At 37.5% G+C, this 21,611-nt stretch overlaps 1 protein-coding gene and 1 long non-coding RNA gene across 2 annotated transcripts in view; one reads left to right on the top strand and one right to left on the bottom strand.

Moving 5' to 3' along the window:
- The window catches only part of LOC135079291 (uncharacterized), a 27,986-nt gene extending 6,481 nt beyond the window's left edge, over positions 1 to 21,505 (bottom strand). The window contains exons 1-2 of the long non-coding RNA XR_010258772.1: positions 21,444 to 21,505; positions 9,319 to 9,343 (exon numbers count right to left, since the gene is read on the bottom strand). This is a non-coding gene — a long non-coding RNA (uncharacterized LOC135079291). The remainder of the gene's footprint in view (positions 1 to 9,318; positions 9,344 to 21,443) is intronic.
- LOC135079290 (sodium channel protein para) overlaps positions 10,211 to 21,611 on the top strand; it is a 32,545-nt gene continuing 21,144 nt past the window's right edge. The window contains exons 1-13 of the mRNA XM_063973908.1: positions 10,211 to 10,267; positions 10,835 to 10,941; positions 13,381 to 13,484; positions 14,623 to 14,802; positions 15,060 to 15,092; positions 16,801 to 16,956; positions 17,114 to 17,319; positions 18,169 to 18,297; positions 18,606 to 18,697; positions 19,134 to 19,346; positions 19,926 to 19,983; positions 20,329 to 20,473; positions 21,447 to 21,611. Of these exons, the coding sequence (XP_063829978.1) occupies positions 14,656 to 14,802; positions 15,060 to 15,092; positions 16,801 to 16,956; positions 17,114 to 17,319; positions 18,169 to 18,297; positions 18,606 to 18,697; positions 19,134 to 19,346; positions 19,926 to 19,983; positions 20,329 to 20,473; positions 21,447 to 21,611 (1,344 nt within the window). The 5' untranslated portion in view covers positions 10,211 to 10,267; positions 10,835 to 10,941; positions 13,381 to 13,484; positions 14,623 to 14,655. The remainder of the gene's footprint in view (positions 10,268 to 10,834; positions 10,942 to 13,380; positions 13,485 to 14,622; positions 14,803 to 15,059; positions 15,093 to 16,800; positions 16,957 to 17,113; positions 17,320 to 18,168; positions 18,298 to 18,605; positions 18,698 to 19,133; positions 19,347 to 19,925; positions 19,984 to 20,328; positions 20,474 to 21,446) is intronic.

Raw genomic sequence — 21,611 nt, 5'->3', positions numbered from 1 at the left:
TACACACCAAACCCGCTGACATGAGTCGTCGAAATTCATAGAACAACAAGTCGTCGACATGTTTCTTTTGAAATAAAGCCACCAGGTTGTCGACAGACTTGGTTGATAGAGTCCTTTAGAATAAACAAACAACTAACTAGACCGAGACCACTTTCGCATTACTCATCTGTTTTGAATAACTTTGTTGCGGATTTCTTCAAACGGAAAGCTAAATCTTCCAATAATTGATGGCTTTCATTTATCGCTAGTTGGCTGGATTTTCCAATGTACTAGATTCTCACAAGAGAAGCACATTAGAGCGGTTAGATCGATAACGGCGTGGGAAGAAAGTTGTTGGTGTAAATGCGCAACGTCTCGCGGGCGGCGCGTTATCAAACACCATTGATTCGAAATGGGTTAGCTGTGAGGCTGGTGCCGGCCGATAAATATGAGAAAGATTTATCTACACTAATATTATAAAGCTGAAGAGTATGGCTGGTATTTTTATTTGCTTGAACGCGCTAATTTCAGGAACTACTGGTCCGATTTGTTTTTTTTTTTGTGTTGGATAGCCCATTTATCACGAAAGGCCAATAGGGGCGAAGCAGTTAGGAAATTTTTTGCAAAAACGAGAAATTTATTTATTTATTTAGGATTAAATATTATTCAAATTATTTTCACGCGTACGAAGTCGCGGGCATAGCTAGTTTTTTTTATATAAATGTAAAACAAAACACCAATTCGGCTCTTTATTGACAGAAGCAACTAATTTGTTTTAGTTTTTAGTCAATAACAACTAACGCTATGCTGTTAAACAAAGTGTAGGTACCTAGACACATTTCAAACAATCACTAATCGCACTAATATAAGCAATTTGTCCTTAAATTATAATATGCCCGCGAATTAACTACCTGTAAACAACTAACCAAATGGATATTGCGATGGAAGTTGACGCCACGTAGAATGGATTCGGCGAAATAATGAAATTATCCAACAACTACTCCCACACGCACTAACCATGGTAATTTATTCATAAGTTCCCAACAAGAGTGTCGGTTGAAATAAGTCAAGGAATGTTGGATAAAAACAGAGCATTAAAAATAACGATTGGGAGTTATGATAATGGAATATCTTTTAGGAATAATCATGTTTTACTAACTATAGTAACTAAGTAAGTAAGATGATAGAACAGTAAACCTCTGAAACTATCAAGTCATTTAAAACTCAAAAAGTACTTAACTGATGGAAAATGAAGAAAAAGGCAAAAGAAAATATTTTTATCGATGACATGGGTCTAATCATAAATGTTTACTTATTTATCATTAGGTACCCGGCAAGTCATGCACCTCGTGATTATAATTGTATACGTATAAAAGACTACATAATATACGGAATATACTGCAGTGGATAGGTCATCGTCCGTATGATGGCCTGGCCACTGCTTTTAAGTGTCAATAGACCCGCAAAATGAATGGAAGTCAGTACCTCAGTTACCTTTGTTCTGGAAATGGTTGCCTTTTGCCGTGGTATCCTATCGACCTGCGAAGACAGTAATGTTCGTTGACCCCGGTTGACTTCGCCCCGAGGAAATCAATACTAGCACACTGTCAAAAGCCAGCATGAATTATATGGAACTCTTTTTATATTAAAAATACCGAATTAAATAAGATCTCGATTTATTGATAGGTTGATTCGCTTCAGCATTATTGTTATCCGATTCGTATATTAATGAAATGCTCTGTAAGGTGACGCTATTTACTTAAATGAAAAAACTTTATGTATTCTAATTTTTTTTTCCTGTTCACTCTTTGATATATTGACTCAATACCTCCCTTGTACCTATATCTCCCCTATACCCGCATCTCAGCTTTAAAGAAAGAGAAAGGTAGAGCCATGAGTAACTTTTTATCGCCAATCCTGTAAAATCGTTCACGAACTTTTGTGATGGCTCAGACTATAATGTACATTTACTACGTCAATAAAAGTATTAATAGCAAGCTATCTTTCCTAGAGAATTAGCTGTTAATATAGTGACCCTTCCTAATTTTATTTATATCCGTGACTCGTAAAATCGGATAACAACATCAGTTTAGTCACTGAGGCGCTCTACCTTAAAGTGAAAAAGAGGCAGCTTAATATTCCTAACCGAGATTTATAATTGGTCGTATTTAACTTTTAACTTCTTTTTCACCTTCAAAATCTCAAGATGTACAATGGACAACACGCATAAGTTGCAATATTAAGTTAAATTATGACTTAATTTAAAGTTTAGATCTTACACTAGTTTTTATTTCACCTCAATCCATCCAGTATTACCGAAGATAGAGCCTCGAGAAGTTTACGGACTTTTTAAAATTTTCAAAAATTTCCAATATTCGCGCGTGACGTCACAACATGATTTTGCAGCCCCCGCACGTTAACCCATTTACCACTTTTTGTCTTTTTCCAACTAAAATAAAATTTTACCTAACTGACAACTGTTGTTAGTTGTCATCGTTCAATCACATTTCAAACTAGGCGCTAAAAAAGTAACCATTATTATGCCACCCAAAGGCCTCTCGCCTTTGTCCAGCAGTGGACGTCATTTGGCTGTAACGACGAAATAGGAAAGAATGTAACTATCAAAAATCTTCTCTAAGGCAGCATTTTTCCAATTTCGCAACGAGCGCGGCAATCACACTTAACTAACAGACTAACAGAGAGCATAGCGAAATCTATTTTAATCACCAATTTTCAAAACTCCCGGAACACTTTCCAGGTAACCACGTTAATTTGTACCAAACGACTGGACTATAATTTAATTAATATAAAAATTTGGGAACATCTTCTCAAAAACAAAAGAACTGGTGCTAAAAGGGTTAAGTGACGTTTAGACATTTGTAGAGGGTCTTGTAGAAGGGGAGGCTATGGTGCTGAATGTGGATTAACTCGAGTGTCATAGTAACTTATTTTTACTCAAAAGAAGTTAGAATAAGATATTCCGATTCCGAGTGAATTTCTGTACTTTGTCTGTCTACGAATAAAACTACATACGAGATGCAATATCGTTTAAGTTCTGAAGTGAGCTGCATTTCATACTTGCAATTCAATAAGGCTCCAAACAAGTATGTATGTCTAGCCACCACGGGTGAACAACCTCGAGACAGCTTGGTCGATATAGCTCACTCCAACAAGCATATAGCTGTGTTTTTTCAGTACACGATGAAAAACAATTACTTTGATTGGTCTATTACTGTGAAAGCTACCTTTTAGGTCGATCTCTAATAATAGTCGCGAAAAATGAAAATAGTAGTACCGAAAACGAATGGAATTTCACCGATAAACTAACTTAAAGTCATCATTTTTAATCCGAATAGTTTTTAGCTCTTATTGGCCGTAGAATATCAATGACGTAAGAGATTAAAGTAATTTCAAGTTGTATTATGTAAACTTTGTACGCAACATTTTAATGGATTTATTTAAACCAGAAGACTCAAAGACATTTGCTACTGCCTCTGATGTACATATTTTATTATTTACAACAATAATTCCTATTAAGTTATAAACAGGATAAGTCTAGCGTGTTGTTTTTTAATTTTTTATGTAGTGATAACAGTAAAAGTACAACTGAAGGCTAATCAGGACAATTAAGTCTGTATGTGTGTGCAGTCCAAGGCTCTTAATTGTCGCAATTTAATAATTGTACCTGCATGAATATGCTAAAAACTATACTTTTTTGTAATTTATTCTAGTTCGTGACAAAGGTTTCTAATTGCCAGAAAGTAGAGGTTTAGCGTGCGAGGCTATTGAAACACAAGTAATAAACGGCTTGCTAGGGCTCCGCTCGCTTTGTGACGTCATAATGTTTCAGCTAAAGGTCACCCGCTACACTCGGTTCCGGGTTTCTTGAATACTGGGAATGTTTATGGCACAAACAATGGTGGAACCCCTCATTATCGAATGTTTTATCCAAGCCGTAATAAGGATATTATAGGTTGTTGTGCGTACAAGCGACGGAAAAAGATCGAGTTTTGGGTTGAATAACTTTGTTAACTGTTCTTATTTTTACAAAACTTGAGTAAAGAGAGAGCTCGTAAACTGGTGCTAAAGTACTGTAGCCGACCAACTGAAAAAGGCAGCGATTCGTTGTATCAGTCTAAAAACAAAATTCAATTTATTTTCTTTCCTTTTCCACTTAGTGAAGAGCTACAGCCCTACAGCTGTCAACTGCAAAGCTGCCAAATATAGCGTCTACAGACCAATTTAGAAAGCCAAACCACATCTCTAATAAAATATGGCTAAAAGTTGAGGCTAACTAACGACTTATTTTAGTTTGCCATTTCTGCGACGGTTTCTGTTTATTCGATAACGACAAATAGAGTATAGTTAGAATTACGCAGGCTTTCATTAGACAAAGCAAGACGCAATAAACATCGTTAACTCGCAAAATGCCAGAGGGTAGTTAAAGATTAATTAGGCACTACCTATTTTCATAAAACAATACCTACTTTCGTATTTTAAGCGTGCCTAAAAGTACACCCAACAAAGTTTTCTCTTCGTAGAAATATACTGACCTTTTCGATCGATGCACAAAAACCGTTTCTGTGTGACTCACTAACTCTACGCTGACCGAATCCTAATATTTCGCCAAAACAATGGCTAGTCAAATGTAGGAGTGAGGCAAGCTTCATTCAGAATCGGATCGCGACAGCTGAATAGCGGCCAGCCGCACAGATAGACGCAGCGTCGCCTTGTCACTGATATTTTCATATTCTATGAGAAAATACGGAAAATGGCAGACTCGTCGTCGCCCCGCGCTGAATGGCTCACCCGCGTATAATGCCGCCCGTCTGAAGATTGTGGCGATTCACTGGGTTCCATTTTAAAATTACCCGTATCTGTCTTGAAATACAATGACACTTGAAATTGGATAGCCATGTGGAACGACTAGTCTGGTTTGTTTTATGAATAATAAGCTGAAAGTATATCTTTAGATTTTATAAGCTTTGGTTAGCAACACGAGTCTCGTGGTTGAATAGTTCATTAGTATAAATATTTATTAAATTCATTAATGCAATACATTAAAGATATTTTGATAAGTAATTTTGAAAAGCAATCCAATTAAGACACCATTAATCATCTTGCTCCCTTAATTTTCTTTCATTTCATCAGTCTTCGAAGGCATATAATGCCTTTTTATTATTTTCTTTACTTTAATTAGACGTATTGAATGATCTTTAGGGTAGGTATGGTTTATCACCAATTGACCATATCTGTATTCAGACTGAAAATAAGTCCAAGTCCAAAATTGCTTTACCGTAGGTACTTACCTACCTAACAATATGATTAATTTTATTACGACAATAAATTATATCGTATTTTGTCAGCTCTACCTAAATACCGCGATACCGTGTAACAACAACGCGAGCAAACTACCGTAACCATGTCAAAGGCGGAAGCCTACGCGCCGCTTTGAGCTCAATGTAATTAAGGCTTGGTATTTCTGCTAAAGTAGGTATTTCACGCTGTCAAAATCTGCGCGCGCAATACTTCGCCGAAGACAGCGCGCCAAAGAGCTCTCCCAGCTACACAGTATAAAAATACCAGTTGGTTAGGTTAGGTTGACTTCCTTCCATTCAAGCGTCACACTCACAACACTTTCTAATACAAATCATATCCAAGTGATACAAATTAAAACACCTTTCAGAATTTTTGGGAATATATTTTAGAATCGAATAAATATAAAATATAACTGCCAAAGTAAACACGGTTCAAAGAGGCATGGCATCACCCGACCTTCCGGAAGTTCAAAAGAATTTCAAGATTACGTCACCCGACCTATCGGTAGGTCATTTAATGATCAGTTCATCAGAAAAACATTTTATGATCAGTTATTCGTAGTAGCGATTATTTAGAGCTTGGATAATAAATTATAGTTGTTGCAATTCACGAAACTTTGCATGTGGTTAATTACATTAATCAGTACACGCATCAATTTTGTTCAGTCTTTTTGTTTATTAATAAATAAAAATATCATACTAAAATTGCATACATATTTGTTTGTATTGGTCTGGGTGTTTTCTTTCCATAATTTATGTAGGTACAACGTATTACGGGGCTCTGTATCGAAAATCACTATGAGCATCACACGCGGTTACCTGGCGCAGGCACTCGCTCTGAGCACTCATGGGAGTTTATGCAGAGGTTGCTAGAGTTTGACTTTGAGCTTTGTTTATAGTCATTACGAAGCAGATTTTGATGGGAAACTGCACTGTCTTGAATTCGAAAGGGTAATTTGATGGTGTTAGGGGAATTCTAGGAATAAATGCAGAGCCTCCTCATTGAGATTGGACATTTCAATTTGAGATTTCACTTGACATTGATTGCAAACTGACATGGAGTTATCAAACACTTGTAAAAATAAAAAGTAATTAAATCAAAAGCAGTAAGTATCTAGTATTGATATCAACTTCGACGCAAATGACTCCCAAAATAACTTTCTACCCCTTTCACACGTTTGTCATGAATTATAATATTAAGGAATTGTTAAGCAAAATTTCAAGTAGATTGAACCAAAGAATCACTGTCCCATACAATCTTTGCCCCCTTTTTTCACCCACTTCATTTCATGACCCCATTTCGGAAAATCGGATGCCTACGTCATACAAAGAACACACCTTCCAACTTTCAGGTCTCTACGATATCCGTCAGTCATTTAGGACAAAGCATTTTTACTAGTTGTCCAATACTCTAACGTTCCAGGTATGTCATTGACAGGAGGGCGTTACTATCTTAATGGGTTATTTATTAGTCCCAACTTTATGCCACTTGACATTTCAGAATCGTTTGACTTTAGATACCTAAGCGATTTGATATTCAGAGTCTTTTCATGAAATCAAGTTCTAAAATAACTTGAGGTGTTATACCCGATCAAGCTTTTCATTGCAGGACAGTTAAATAGTTTTATTATTAGTTTCTTCTTTAAGTCTTGATTTGTCAGAGTAGATAAAGGCTCCATGAGAGCAAAATTTAGCTTTATAATAGTTTTTAATTTTTTTCTTGAAATATTTGACGCCTTGTCTAGGTCTAATCTCTCGTTAATATAGGTCCACACAAGTAAAGAATGTTTGACTTAGACTTTAATAATTATTATGCTAGTACATAATACATAATTATAAATAAACTAGCTTTCCGCCCGCCGCTTCGCCCGCGTAGTATTTTTCGGTTTTTATATAACCTATTACACTCAGATATAATGTGGCTTTCTATTGGTGAAAGATTTTTTAAAATCGGTTCAGCAGATCCCGAGATAACCCCTTACAATTTAACAAATATACAAACACACAAACTTTACCTCTTTATAAATTAGATAAAGATAGGTAATTTGAAACCCTATTTTGTTTTTTTTTTTTTTTTATTTTAAACATTTCACAATCCAAACTAATATTTACTGTAGGTAAGTAAATGCTAAACTAAATAGTAAAATATTAGTTTGGATTGTGAAATATCCTACTTCCTACTAATATTATAAAGGCGAAAGTTTGGATGTCTGGATGTTTGTTACTCTTTCACTCAAAAACTACTGAACGGATTTTGTTGAAACTTTACAGTATTATTGTTTATAACCCAGATTAACATATAGGCTAACACTTATGACGATATGTGACAAATAAATTTCAATTAATAAATAAGACGTGTCTAAAAAGCGCCATTTACCTATCGTCATTGGTTAAAATCTACAGCGCTGGACAAACTACTGTATGACGTTCGTAAATATTCATTTCGGGGAAGCCGTGACACGCCATCTATCAACATGATATCTAACGGGGGTAAAACTAGGTCTACGCGAACGAAGTCGCGGGCGGCTGCTAGTTTATATAGGTAGCTTTCCCTCCGCAACCTTATTGGTATTCCATGTACGTGTCTTTTAACTGATTTCTGTTACACATTTCATGTAAAATTTGTCCAGTTATAACTCCATTTACATCTGCATCTGTAAACAAGGATTCATGTTCTCCAGCCCAGATGCCGAGTAAACAGAATCGTCTTTCAGTGACGTGCAGCTGCCCCTATATTTGACCCACTGACCTAATTTTTTATTATTTATTTGTATCAGTGTCAGTGTCTTCTAAAGAGTGTAAAGACGATTGTATGTAGGTACTATTAAAATGTAATTTTAACTCATCGGTTTTGTCTCTCGAGGAATGTACTATGTATCATGAGTAGAGTCTTCGTTTAAAAGGATGCGAACGATTTAAATTTCAATAGGTAGACAAAATTGATAATTCTTAATTATTATCAAAAATTTTAGCTTTCTCCAGTAGCACTGATATTATTATACTGTGACTCATCAAAGTCATCATTGTCAAAAATATTGACAAATCGCGAACTGTCACGGCCATAAAACTGACACGCGTCCGTCCTCCGTAAGCGCCACCGCGCGACTGATTGAGATTGTCCAAGCCGTCATGGACGATTTTTTCCACATTTTTTAACATAGTAACTAAATAAGACGCAATATAAAAATTTCATCCGTTAAAAGCCCTCAAGTTATTTCTGAACTTTAGTGTAGTAAAAGATTTAGAATCTCAAATCGCTTATTTTAAAAATAAAACCATAAATAGAAAACGAATAGAGGTAACTTTGGGAATTTATTCTATCGAGTCAACTTCATCAAATCGTGTTTCCATCCGTTAATTGCCCTAGAAAATATCCTCAACTATGCCCAATAAAAATCTTAGCCTTTAATTTTACTGTTTAGTACCTCAAAAATGATAAATGAAAACCTCATTTTCGCCATTTTCTCTGCTACCCGGCCTTAAAATGTTTGTCATAGATTAGTTAGATATTAACGCCGCGTGCCGCGATGTGTAAAATAACACTATGTTCACTGAATCGTGAAGCTTTCAGGTTACCTACACATGAAAATTACTCATTACTATCGCAGTTATTATCATAAGACTCGTATTTATGTTATTAATTACGCTTTTAATTAATAATGCTTTCAATTGATTCTTTTGCTCATATTTGAATTGTATTGTATCCAAAGCAACACGAAATCATATTTTATTTTTGGAAAAATCAGGTTGATTCAAGCTTTCAATGTTTTAACCAAATTGGGTATCGATTTTAGTGTCAGTGTGTCCCACAGGCATCGACCTAGAATCAATATAGCCTGCAGAACAAATCTGTAACGTAAAAATAACTCTAGGTTCGTTCAACCGTAATGCTTTCACGTTACACATGTAAATTAAAATACTATCCGTAGTCATTACCATACGATGTACCTACTTAATACACATACACAGTATGTTTTTGGTAATTAAAGCTTATTTTAATTTAGAATGATTGCGAACTCACCTAATTACTGAAGACCGGTGCTTATCTGTAAAAAAAACAAACGAGTTAACTTTTATTTTCATTGACAACTAAATAAAATCGAAAAGTGGTTCTGTTAATGTTCTAATAAACGGTCCAAATAGCCAACATAACGTTAAACTTGTACAGGTACGAGTAATATGTGGGCTAGTGGAGAAACTAAATATAGTGGATGTTTATTTTTCAGAGATCAAAGTTTTCCGAATTTTATTTCAAACTGGTATTTTCTTGTCTCCTCTTGTATTGAAATTGAATTTAGTTGATTTAAATGGACGTCTGTTTGGTTTTATAAACAGTGTTCTGGACTGAAAGCCAGCTGCTTCGACTTCAAAGCCTTTCAGCTACATGCACTTAGGTACCAAAACTATTACTGGACTTTTATGAAAATTTCGAAGTAGTTTTGCCCGCGTCTTCTCCTACGTGAATTTCGGTCTGTCACAGAAAATCTTTATCGAAAATGGCCTGAATTGCTTCGAGAAAAGGATGGTACGGCCGTGCCGCTTTTTTGCTCGACTTGGTGGGGGCACTGCCGTGCCCCCAGATACCGCGCTTTTGCTTTTTTACCCATTCTAAAAAGCGGGGTAAAATGTGTCACTATATTTCTTCTCAATCTATCACTATATTTACTAAATGTAATCTTAACCGCATCAGTGGTTTAAGACTGAAAGAGTAACAAGCATCCGTCCATCCTCACAAACTTTCACGTTACGCAACTTACGCACGTTACGCAAATTAGTGGGATGTAGGGTTTATGATAGTTGGATAATTTTTATTAATTGTTTTCATCAATTGTTTCAGGCTCGGCTATTGCGCTGAATCAGATGTTGCGCGCGCGCCGAAACTGGAGAGAGGAGCGCATGAGGCCTGCGGGCGACGCGGCCATCCCACCGCGCGCCCTCTAGACACCACCCTACACACAGCACTATATACGGTAAACATCATCATCATCATTTAGCCAAAGGCATTGGCGTCTCTAGGGTTATTTTTCAGGGGGGGCTGGTCTCTATGTCTGAAAAACTGTGAATACTGGGGGGTGCGATTAGTATCATAGTTCATGACTAGTATCAACTATGATATTCAAATCGGAAGCCTAACATCCTGGTATGGGCACGCCCTTACTCCCCATATACGTGTACCATGGCCAAAGGACGTCCACTGCTGGAAAAAAGCCTCAAGGATTTCTAAGCCGACGTTCTTGCGCTGTCCGCATCCAGATGTATTCCGCGACCTTCACCAGATCCTCGCGTAAAACAACCAACGAGCTTGTTCAGAAGAGTTGGGAGATTATGACGACCTTCGCCTGTTGTTTCGCTAAAAATCAATGTTTCCACCCTCTGGTTAACGTCTCTAAATTATTTTTCATTCCATAATTTCAGCAAAAAAAGTAAACTTGTTGTTGTTAAAGTGTGTCCGCTTTTGAAATCTCGTCGGAGCTTAAGGCATTAAAGGGAAATTAACAAACAATTGTTTGAAACTAAACTTTTTTCTTTTGTTCCAGGTCGGTCATGAAAAATCTTGCCAATTTGCTGGCTGTCCCGATCAGCGAACACGTGGTAACTTTCATCTCCTCGGTAGCCGCGGCCACACTGCACGCGTGGACGACAGGTGAGCAAGTTCAGGCTAGGCGCAGACCACCGACTTTAGTTGGCCGATAGTTGGACCCGATTCTAATTTGTTTGAAGAATCGGCCGATACCAAATCGGTGTAATGTGCGCACTTTCATACATCTCCAATAATATTAATTAACAGCCCGACCCAACTTTCGGCCATATAAAAATCGGTGGTCTGCACCTAGGCTAAACAAGAAAGCAAATGCGTAAAAATAAGCAAGTGCGTAATCAAGAACAAACGCAAGTATGCAAACAAAAACGGAATAGTTAGTTGTTAGTAAAACTTTCATCAAGTAGGTATGCTGCTGAAAACTCACCTACATTATTTTCTTCTTTCTGTTACTAAAATAACTAACAATTGTTTGATCGTTTATTTCGATAGACGGATTTAATAGTAGAAGCAAATAACCAACGTCTACACGATTCCTTTGTTGAACAAACTACTCGTAGAACTTCAAAACTTTGCGACATTCTTTTTATTGGACATAAATTAACTTTACAACTTCTGTGCGAGGCAAACTTTCATCGCTGGAAATACTTGTCTGTCTGTAGTTAATATTTGTCTGTCATCAAAGACAATAACTGTATAGCAGGCTGTAGGACTTAAGTTCGCAAATATAAGAAGACCCGTATGTTTGCTAACTTACGAGACCGTAATGATAACGTTGACTCTCGGTATCCATAAATAAATCCTAGTTTTGTATTGTATTCTACAAATATGACAAGTAAAATAGTTAGTAAGTCGCCTCTGAACGCTATAACTGCATGTCGTTTAGCCTTTGACTTGCACAATCACTGTCACGTCTGTGCGTCACGGAGTACTAAATGAGAACCGTATTGTTTACAAATAATACGGCACGTACGACGGTAATCCGCCCCGAGCTTCCGCGCTACGATAAAGCCTTACTTAGGCCATAGATATACGAGCAAAATGTACTTAGGATAGGACTGTTGTGATACCGTTAATTAGTTTTGCGATGACACGTGTTAAACAAAATACTAAGTTTTGTACTGTTTACTTAATTAATATCAGTATTACCTAAATGTAATTCTCACTTAAAACGCGCTACGGTGCGACGGCACTCAGCCTTCTGCGGTCACCGTGCTCGCCGAGCCGTAGCATATAGGGTAAGATAGGGTACTGATTCAATAATGTCAATTTATTAGCCTTTGAATGGCACAACCATTCATCTGGCTATGGATAACAAGAGACACATTTTATTATTCCATACTGACTTTCCCTGCGTGATCGAATCAGAAATGAGGAGATCCGTAGGAGAATCAAAGTGACTGACATAGCCCGCAGATTCGCTTAAATCAAGTGGCAGTGGGCGGGGCACATAGCTCGTAGAGCTGATGGCCGCTGGGGCAGGAAAGTTCTTGAGTGGCGACCACGAGCCGTAAGACGTAGCGTGGGCAGGCCTCGCACTAGGTGGACCGACGATCTGGTGAAGATCGCGCGAGGTGCCTGGATGCGAGCGGCGCAGGACCGGTGTGTGGAAATCCTTGGGGGATGCCTTTGTCCAGCAGTGGACCTCTTTCGGCTGAAACGAATGAACGAACTGAATTTACTACGAATATCGTATATTCGGTGATAATCCGCTGCGAGCTTTCATGGTACGACCGTGGTTCTAAGCTCCGATCACCATTCCCTTTTAACCATGATACGGGATTAGCGGGCTATTAAGCTGTCATTCTGAGACGGCGCGACGTCTTGTTTACTCCTCGGCAATCAATTTAACGAGACATTTAATTATTTGATGTTTTGTTTACTACGAATGCGGTACGTAAGATGATTAATCCGCCCCCGAACTTCCGAGGCTGTCCTCAGCCCTTGGGTCATCGTGCCCGCCCGCCCATGGCACAGGATTAGCACGGGCCCGTCAATCAAAGGCGGTTGATTCACTCCTTGTCACTCTATTACGTGGTATTGAATGCCGGAGCTTAATTATGTAATCGAATTTTAGCAATATCTCGAGACAGTGATAATGGCACCTATCTATTGAATAATATTTAACAGTTGCTACTTGCTTAATGTAAACGGGATATGAATAAATGCGGAATCTAGCTTTTAGGCGAAATAACAATAAAATACCTAGTCCCTGACGAACGTGAGACGTGATTCTGCAGTATGACTAGATAAAATCAGCCGTTACGTACCTAAAATTTATTCAAGAAGCAGACTTACATAACATTTTTACTTGTCAGATTTGTAGAGTGATTAATGTTCAGGAATTGGCAATCAAACCGTCTCTATTTTGATGACTCGGCAGAACAACTTATTTATCTTTTAACGATAGCGAATCAAATAATTTTAATAAAAATGTAGAGTTGTAGCTTTCATTAAAAAAAACTAACTTTAATTTCCATTTCCAGCCATTTCTTAATTAATGTTTGTACTAATGACATCATGTAACCCGTGTGTTGATTGCAGAGGGGCGTAGCGGCCGTTGGTGGTCGGTGGGAGGTCGCGGGCGCAAAGCGTGCGGCCGCGCTCGTTTCCCCCACCACACACACCCACCCATTCACTGTTAGCAGGTAACACACACTACGGTAATTAGTCTGCTCTCTACTGCTCTTCATTCGCACCCTCCCCCATAGTTTACTATCGGAAGTTTTTGCAAGAGAAAAAGCCGGAGTATAAAGTTGTCGGCGATGGGTTAATCTTCTCTAGAGCTGAATAATATTTACTCATACTATTGACTTTTTGTAGTGTTTCAAGGTGATAAGACTTTCGCCTTGAAACACTACAAAATACTGTGGGAAATTGGAGGACACTTCTAATTCCTATATTTCCTTTAAAAGGCTATTTTGACAGTTTTTTAACCAGCCACCAATTAAGTGAAGATGAATTCGCTTTGTTTAATAAATCTTTCAATAATGTTACGGAATTATGTAGAATGGTGATTACCTAAAACTGTTACTTACTTGAATATTCAGCCCTTGCTAAAAAGGATCTTAAATTCTGCTCACATAGTAGGTAGTAAAAAGACTTGTATCTTCGAATACTTTTTAAACACCCTTGGGAAAACATTCAATAGGGTTCTGTCCGCACTCCGCCCTAATCTGAGATTTGCTCTTACAGAATTTGTGTACCCTTGAGAGGATTATTTATTATACTGTAAGAACGTACCATTTAATAAATAAACACGACCTAAATAACATCGAAATTATTGCAAAGCCAAAACATCTGTTAACATTATAAGATTTTTGATACTACTACATACTAAATATTATGGTAAGGTGTACTCTTTTACAGTAAGAGTCGTTCAAGATCCAGATGATATCAATCAAAATATGTATTGAATGGAATTTTTGTTTCACAATCTCATTCAGTAATAAAACAAAAGCAGAACTTCGGAAAATAAAGGGAGCATTCGATGCCGGAAATGTCGTTAGTAAACACGCAAATACAACGCTCAACCAACATCCCCGGAAAAGAGAATAAATGACTAGATTCGTATATCGTAGTACGAAGCCTTGACCTACTTTCCTTAAACAAGAAATTCTTATATTCTTGCGTAATCGTGCTGCAGATGAAACATTACAGTAAATCCATTGAATCGCTTTTATTGTCAGCTGCCACTTTATTTGGTATAGATTACGTAAATAAGGGCTTATTACCGCCTTCTGTTAGGAATTACTAATCTAACATACATGTTTCTGTTCCATGCAGTAGGCAGTTCACTCGGGGGGAGTTCGATAGACAATGTCCGAGGACTTGGACTCGATTAGCGAGGAAGAACGAAGCTTGTTCCGACCCTTCACAAGAGAGTCACTAGCCGCTATCGAAGCCCGCATAGCAGAGGAGCATGCCAAGCAAAAGGAACTCGAGAAAAAACGAGCGGAAGGCGAGGTCAGTACGCGTACACTACACGCACCACTCATTTGTGTCTAGAACCGAACACCAACAAACAATAATACAAGTAACAACTGTTACTTCATTGGCAACTCGAGTGTGTATAAGCCGATTTGGAGTTGTTTCACATTATGTAATCCGATAACAAGAACGCACTCTTGTGAATTCTCACTTAGAAGTACCTACAGTGTGGCACCTACTTGATTTAGTGACACGTTTGATTACTCTGACGGATAATTTTTAAACTATTCCAGAACGATTTGGGGCGGCCGAAAAAGAAAAAAGAAGTAAGATTGCTTGCTTGCCCCTTTTACCTTTTTACGGCTCATTTTTATTAGAGACTTTGATCAGCAAGTTATCGCTAGTAACTTCAAAATTGATTATGATTGGGTGTTTACAACACCGAGTATATTGGCGCCACAATTGTTCGATTGCGATAACTTGTGCTGCATTCTGATTTATGCATATTGACCGCATTTAAAGCATTCTCCTCGAACACATCGCTTTGTCGGCCAAGTATTACGACGTTCGCAAGCTTAGCTGTTACTCGAGCACGGAGTGGTAACAACACTGCGTAACAGCTAATCTTACTCGTAGTTAATTAAAAGAAGGCTTGTCATGTTTATTTGCAAATCGACAACGTAAAAGTGAAGATTCCTCCACCACCAATCCAAGTAATAGGATCCGTAGATATCAGACATCGTTAGTAAATACACAACCCGTAATTGTCAGATCTGTAATTTTTATAAGCGTGTAATTAAGAATTGTAATTTTATCACATTCCTTAGTTATCCCGGGAACCCAAAAAATCATAGTCAATATTAGTAAAAGAACCAAATCCAATTAGGAACCCGTTTAGCATTAAACCATAATCGACCTAACGAAGCAACCATAAGCTGAAATACTAGGACCTTTAGCTGTATAAGCGTTTTTCAATACACTCAGCACATTACATTCACCATCAAGCATTGCACAGGACTGGCTCATGTTCGCCATCATCTTGGATGCTGTCATTTAGGTCTAGCATGGTGACAACACCTAGCTAGCGATTAGTGCATATTGAATCTTATTAGCAAACAGTTGTTCAACAAATAATAAGAATGAATATCATACAATTTCGTTGGTTATGATTCGTATTTTTGTAACATTTTTCTGAAGCTTGCGCTACACACCTCCTATTTTGGAACCGATTTCGAATACAAGTTAAATCAATAACTAGAATTTTAAAAAATACGCCGACTACGCCGTCAATAGAGACTTTACCGAAATTAAAGTTTTCATACAAATAAAGTTTCAAAAATCAGTAGCGAATAGTTTCAAGCAATGAATAGTCGAAAACAAAAAAGAAAAGATTGGTATGAAAGCATTGAAAAGAGCCAAATTAGCGTCGCATTCAATTGAAGTGGCCTTGATGAGCATTCGGAATGGTAACACAATAGCGAGGACAAACTCGAACGCTTCTAGTTCCGCCAGATACGCATCATAGTCACAGACAGCACTACACGAGTTGAATAAGCTTGATAAACGCCTTCACCAGACATGCTGACTTGACAACTTTGTAACAATACATCAATCTATGCCCGATCCTGAACATGAAACCAAATAATAACCCTAAAAGGCGAAATTCATCAATTGACTATTCCATTCTAATGATGAGTTTCATAAGCCTCCAATACAACACTATAACAAATTGACACAGTATTGTTGCAAAGTCATATCAGAATACGATGATCTTTTGATAGGCTTGCTCTAGTAGGCTAGCTTGTCATGGATCGAACTTTAGCATTATTTTACAAATTAACAAATTAATGTTCACTTTGGAAATACATCGAGGTTTTAATAGATGGCATGCGTCATTTGCTCATTTTCAAACATGGATGTAATTTCAAATACGAACATGGTAGGGAGTTCAGAATTGGTGATGAAGTAAATGCTAAAGATGAAGAAGAATGAATTTGTGATGACAACTATGGTGATGCTATTAATGATGTGTAGGTGCGATACGATGACGAAGACGAGGACGAAGGCCCTCAGCCGGACGCGACCCTGGAGCAGGGCTTGCCCTTGCCGGTGCGAATGCAGGGCTCCTTCCCTCTGGAACTCGCCTCCACACCCCTAGAGGATATTGACCCTTTCTACCATAACCAGACAGTAAGTAGCAACATTTTTACGTTCTTAGAAATGTTTATTACGCTTTGATACTAGAAGATTTTAGAATCTGAATAAGCAGTTATGAGAATGATATTAACATTCATGAATTTAGTTCAACTACCTTCAGAAGGCTTAATATATTTCTGTTTTTTTACAGACCTTCGTAGTTATAAGCAAGGGTAAAGATATCTTCAGATTTTCGGCAACGAACGCCCTATGGATACTTAACCCGTTCAATCCAATAAGAAGAGTGGCGATATACATATTAGTGCATCCTTTGTTCTCTTTGTTTATCATTACGACGATCTTAGTGAACTGCATACTTATGATAATGCCGACGACACCGACTGTTGAAAGTACTGAGTAAGTACATTCTACCAATTAATTCCCATTACATCCTAGTTCATAACATACTCGATTAATACTATCAAACTACAACGCAAAGTATACCATTGGATAAATCCGAACATATTTTATAGGTCTTAGAAAATTTTGTAGAGTGCACGTTAGTTTCAAAATTGTTAGTATTCAGCTAGTTTTCGAATTAAATTTATTAATACTTAGATTTATCGGAAGTACATTTTATATTAGCATTGAATATAATCGAAGTACATAGTTAATCAGATAATAGTAATGTTTATTCATAGAAAACCTATTGAAATTATAGATGGAAAATCCTTTCATATTTTTGACAATTCAATTTCGCAATGCTGAACAGACAGAAGAATTTGTACATAATAATGAGTTAGGTAGGTTTTGTGTTTCTCTTTATTGTGTCACGATTCCCTGTATCAAATTAATTAACCATATACCTGGCATTAAGTTAATTGGTCTACTTTAATAAGTTTCTGACAATCACGATAGCCATTAAAACTCTGTTCATAGTCTGGCTCCGTGCATTGGAAATATGATTATTAACATCGTTCCATCATTTTGTCACTAAAGCATTTCTTTAATTGTTATTAATGGTATTATTTGTACATATTACATACCTACATTGCTACATCTTTTATCATTAATCATTAGTTAAAGTCCCCATGTGTGTGACATCGACCTGTAAGATGATTGCTTAGTTGTTTTGTTAATATCATACCAACAAGTTCAAATACAGAACTTTTTTGATTTCACCATATAACAGTTTGGATTTATTTGATTTGAGATTATTGTCTATTTTGTTGAGCGGAGTTCCTCAGAGCCGGTGAATTTTTGCAGAGTTATCTTTACCGGGATCTACACGTTTGAATCAGCGGTGAAAGTAATGGCCCGGGGTTTCATACTACAGCCATTCACATACCTTAGAGATGCATGGAATTGGCTTGACTTCGTAGTAATAGCTTTAGCGTGAGTAGTAGACAATTTTATTGATATACGTAGAAAGTTACTTATTGAAAAATGTTTATAAGTAGATTTTATAGTTAAAGACTCATTAATAGTTGTTTTATAGAACAATATTTGTTGTTGATTACTTAGAAAGTTTACTTCGAAAGTGTACAATAAATAAGTAATTCAATGTGAATTTCGAGATAGGGAAGAGTAAACTTTAACTCGGCTTTTTGTCATAAATATTTTGTATGATGAATTAGAGTTTATAGTAGTTTGTAGTGATGTGTATTAACTTAGATTTTGTGGTTGTGGGTATCTGTTTGCAGTTATGTGACGATGGGCATAGATCTTGGAAACTTGGCCGCGCTAAGAACGTTCAGGGTACTGCGAGCGTTGAAGACTGTGGCCATTGTACCGGGTAATTTATATATTGATGTTAATTAGAATACTTTAGACGCTGTAGTAATTTGTAGCCGAGTCCTTTTATCTCACTTTATTAATTAGTTAGAGTAATAAACAGGGACAGAAACCACAAGTGATTAAAAACTTGGGTACTGACTTCAAAACTAAGGTTGGGTTGCACCATCATACTTTAGCTTTAACAAACATCAGAAATCTGTCAAACTCCATACTAAACACACTGGTTATCGTTATTTACGGTTAAAGTTAGATGGTGCAACTCAGCCTAAATATATCAATGTAATTCTTTTATAATCATTATTATCTTATACCCTTTACATTTTTGCGTGTGCCTTACTTTCATCCCATAAACCCAAAGGTAAGCTATCAGCTCACCTATCACATTCCTTTCTCACTATTAGCCTCCCCAATTTTGACGTGATATCTGATGTCAGGTTTGAAGACCATCGTCGGAGCCGTGATAGAGTCCGTGAAGAATCTGCGGGACGTGATCATCCTGACCATGTTCTCTCTATCCGTGTTCGCACTGATGGGGCTGCAAATCTACATGGGTGTGCTCACGCAGAAGTGCGTCAAGGTGTTCCCGGAAGACGGCTCGTGGGGGAACCTCACCGATGAGAACTGGGAGAGGTTTTGCCAGAATGAAAGTAAGAGTTATCTACATTGAATTTTGTAAAAAAAATGTTTAGTCACATCTAAACTAACACTTAAACATAATAGTAGTCAGCTTATAAATAGTGTCAAAGACCCTACTCTTCTTTGCCCTAGCCCTTTCCCATTATTTGGGGTCAAAATATTTTATTTGTACACGCTCAAAGTCCTTGTTACCTAACCCTAAGGCCCAGAACAGACGGTGAAACGCAACTGCAACGAAACTGCAACTTTCTGATGATTCTTATGAATGAAACTGAAACTGAAAGTTTCAAACTGGTCGCGTCATGTGTGGTCTCTCAACGGACGCTATGGCAAAAACTTAGATGCAACCCAAAAGTAACTAGCAGTTGCAGTTTCGTTGCAGTTGCGTTTCACCGTCTGTTCTGGGTCTAACGTTACGTATAAATGTATTGTATTTGTTTACTAAATAGGCCAGGAATCTATTGGTCGCCCAAATAATCGAAGTTTAAATTAGTTAAACCATAACTTTAATGTGGTCCTGCCCGTTGAACACTTAAACTTCCATCTAGTACAAGAATTTGGGGTAAACTTACTGAAACTTTTGTTTTTAGCGAACTGGTACGAAGAAGGAGGTGAATATCCGCTATGTGGAAACTCATCAGGGGCAGGGTAAGTTATAATAACTTCAGAAACATAATGATCATTTGTTAATCTTACAAGAAGCCCTAAGAGCTTGTTCCCACGAAGACACAGAAATATGCGTTCACACGAGAGTTTAGTTTTGCGGGATCAATGCATTACTAAATTCCGCAAAACTAGATCACCGTGGGGACGAGCCCTAAGACTATATTCTGACACTCAAGATAGAAATATTTTTTGATAGACTTTAATTGAAATATCTACTTGATTTTTGATAAAGGATCCGACATCGCGAGTCTTTCAAAGAAAATTTTGTTTTTTGAACAACAGAAATCTATGAACTTTTTTTGTTAATGATTCATTATTTGTCCTCAGGCAATGCGAGCCGGGCTACGTGTGTCTGCAGGGCTTCGGGCCGAACCCGAACTACGGATACACGAGCTTCGACACCTTCGGCTGGGCTTTTTTGTCCGCTTTCCGTCTAATGACCCAGGACTATTGGGAGAATCTCTACCAATTGGTAAGTTACCCTTTGAACATGTCATTTAAGATAGCCGTACAGACAATTTGTGTGTATAAGAAGGTAGTATAACTACCAGACTTATTTAAAAGCTGTTACCAAACAAATTCGAGCAAAAAAATTGGGTTTCCGTGTAGAAACTATATTTGCAGTATTTAAGTATGTTTATATCCGTCGTCTAGTACCCATAGTACAAGCTTTGCTTAGTTTGGGACTAGAGGCCCAGTGTAAAATGTCCAAGGATATTTTATTATTTATTTATTATCTTTAACGTTAAAAATGTCCAAGGATATTTTATTATTTATTTATTATCTTTAACGTTAATTTTCACAAATAGCTCGGATTTGGCGTGGAAATGCCTATTGTAACTATGTGACGGTCATAGAACATTCATTTCCATATTCGATATGAAGCCGATTGGAGTGTAGCGTCGACAAACTGTATGACACTCATTTGTGTCAATATTTAATGAGTGTAGGCTTACGAGGTTACATCATCAGGAAAGGGCTAATCGGACATTCCCGTTTCTATATGAACGTACGACATAAACGTGACGAAATCTCTACTAATATTATAAATGATGTTTTGTACCTTTTTACGCTTAAACCAATTTACCAATAAGGCAATTTGATCATAAAGAGTTTGAGGCTCAGGGAAAAACATAGAGTAGGTAGGTATAGTTCTTGCAACTCACGAAGGCGAGTGAGCTTTACTTGTGTTTACGTGTACATGCACATTAGATAGTATTACCGTGACATAACGATAGTGTAATGTCTATCAAAACTAACAGTAGCGAGCCACCACACATGTAAAACTCACTCGCCTTCGTGAATTGCAACAACTTTACTTTTGTCGCTGTTTTTGAAATAGGAACACGCGCGCGATCGCATCTTTTTGTGACACATCAAAATTATGCGAGCGAAGCGGCAGGCAAAAGATAGTATATTAAATAAGTATTTTAAATGCTCACCAGGTGTTGCGGTCAGCGGGGTCTTGGCACGTGCTGTTCTTCGTGGTGATCATCTTCTTGGGCTCGTTCTACCTCGTGAACTTGATCTTGGCCATCGTCGCCATGTCCTACGACGAGTTGCAGAAGAAGGCCGAGGAGGAGGAACAGGCTGAGGAAGAAGCGTTGAGG

Source organism: Ostrinia nubilalis, chromosome 16, assembly GCF_963855985.1.
Source record: "Ostrinia nubilalis chromosome 16, ilOstNubi1.1, whole genome shotgun sequence".
In the NCBI taxonomy this organism is placed as follows: domain Eukaryota; kingdom Metazoa; phylum Arthropoda; class Insecta; order Lepidoptera; family Crambidae; genus Ostrinia; species Ostrinia nubilalis.
This window is presented reverse-complemented; position numbering and strand designations above follow the sequence as displayed.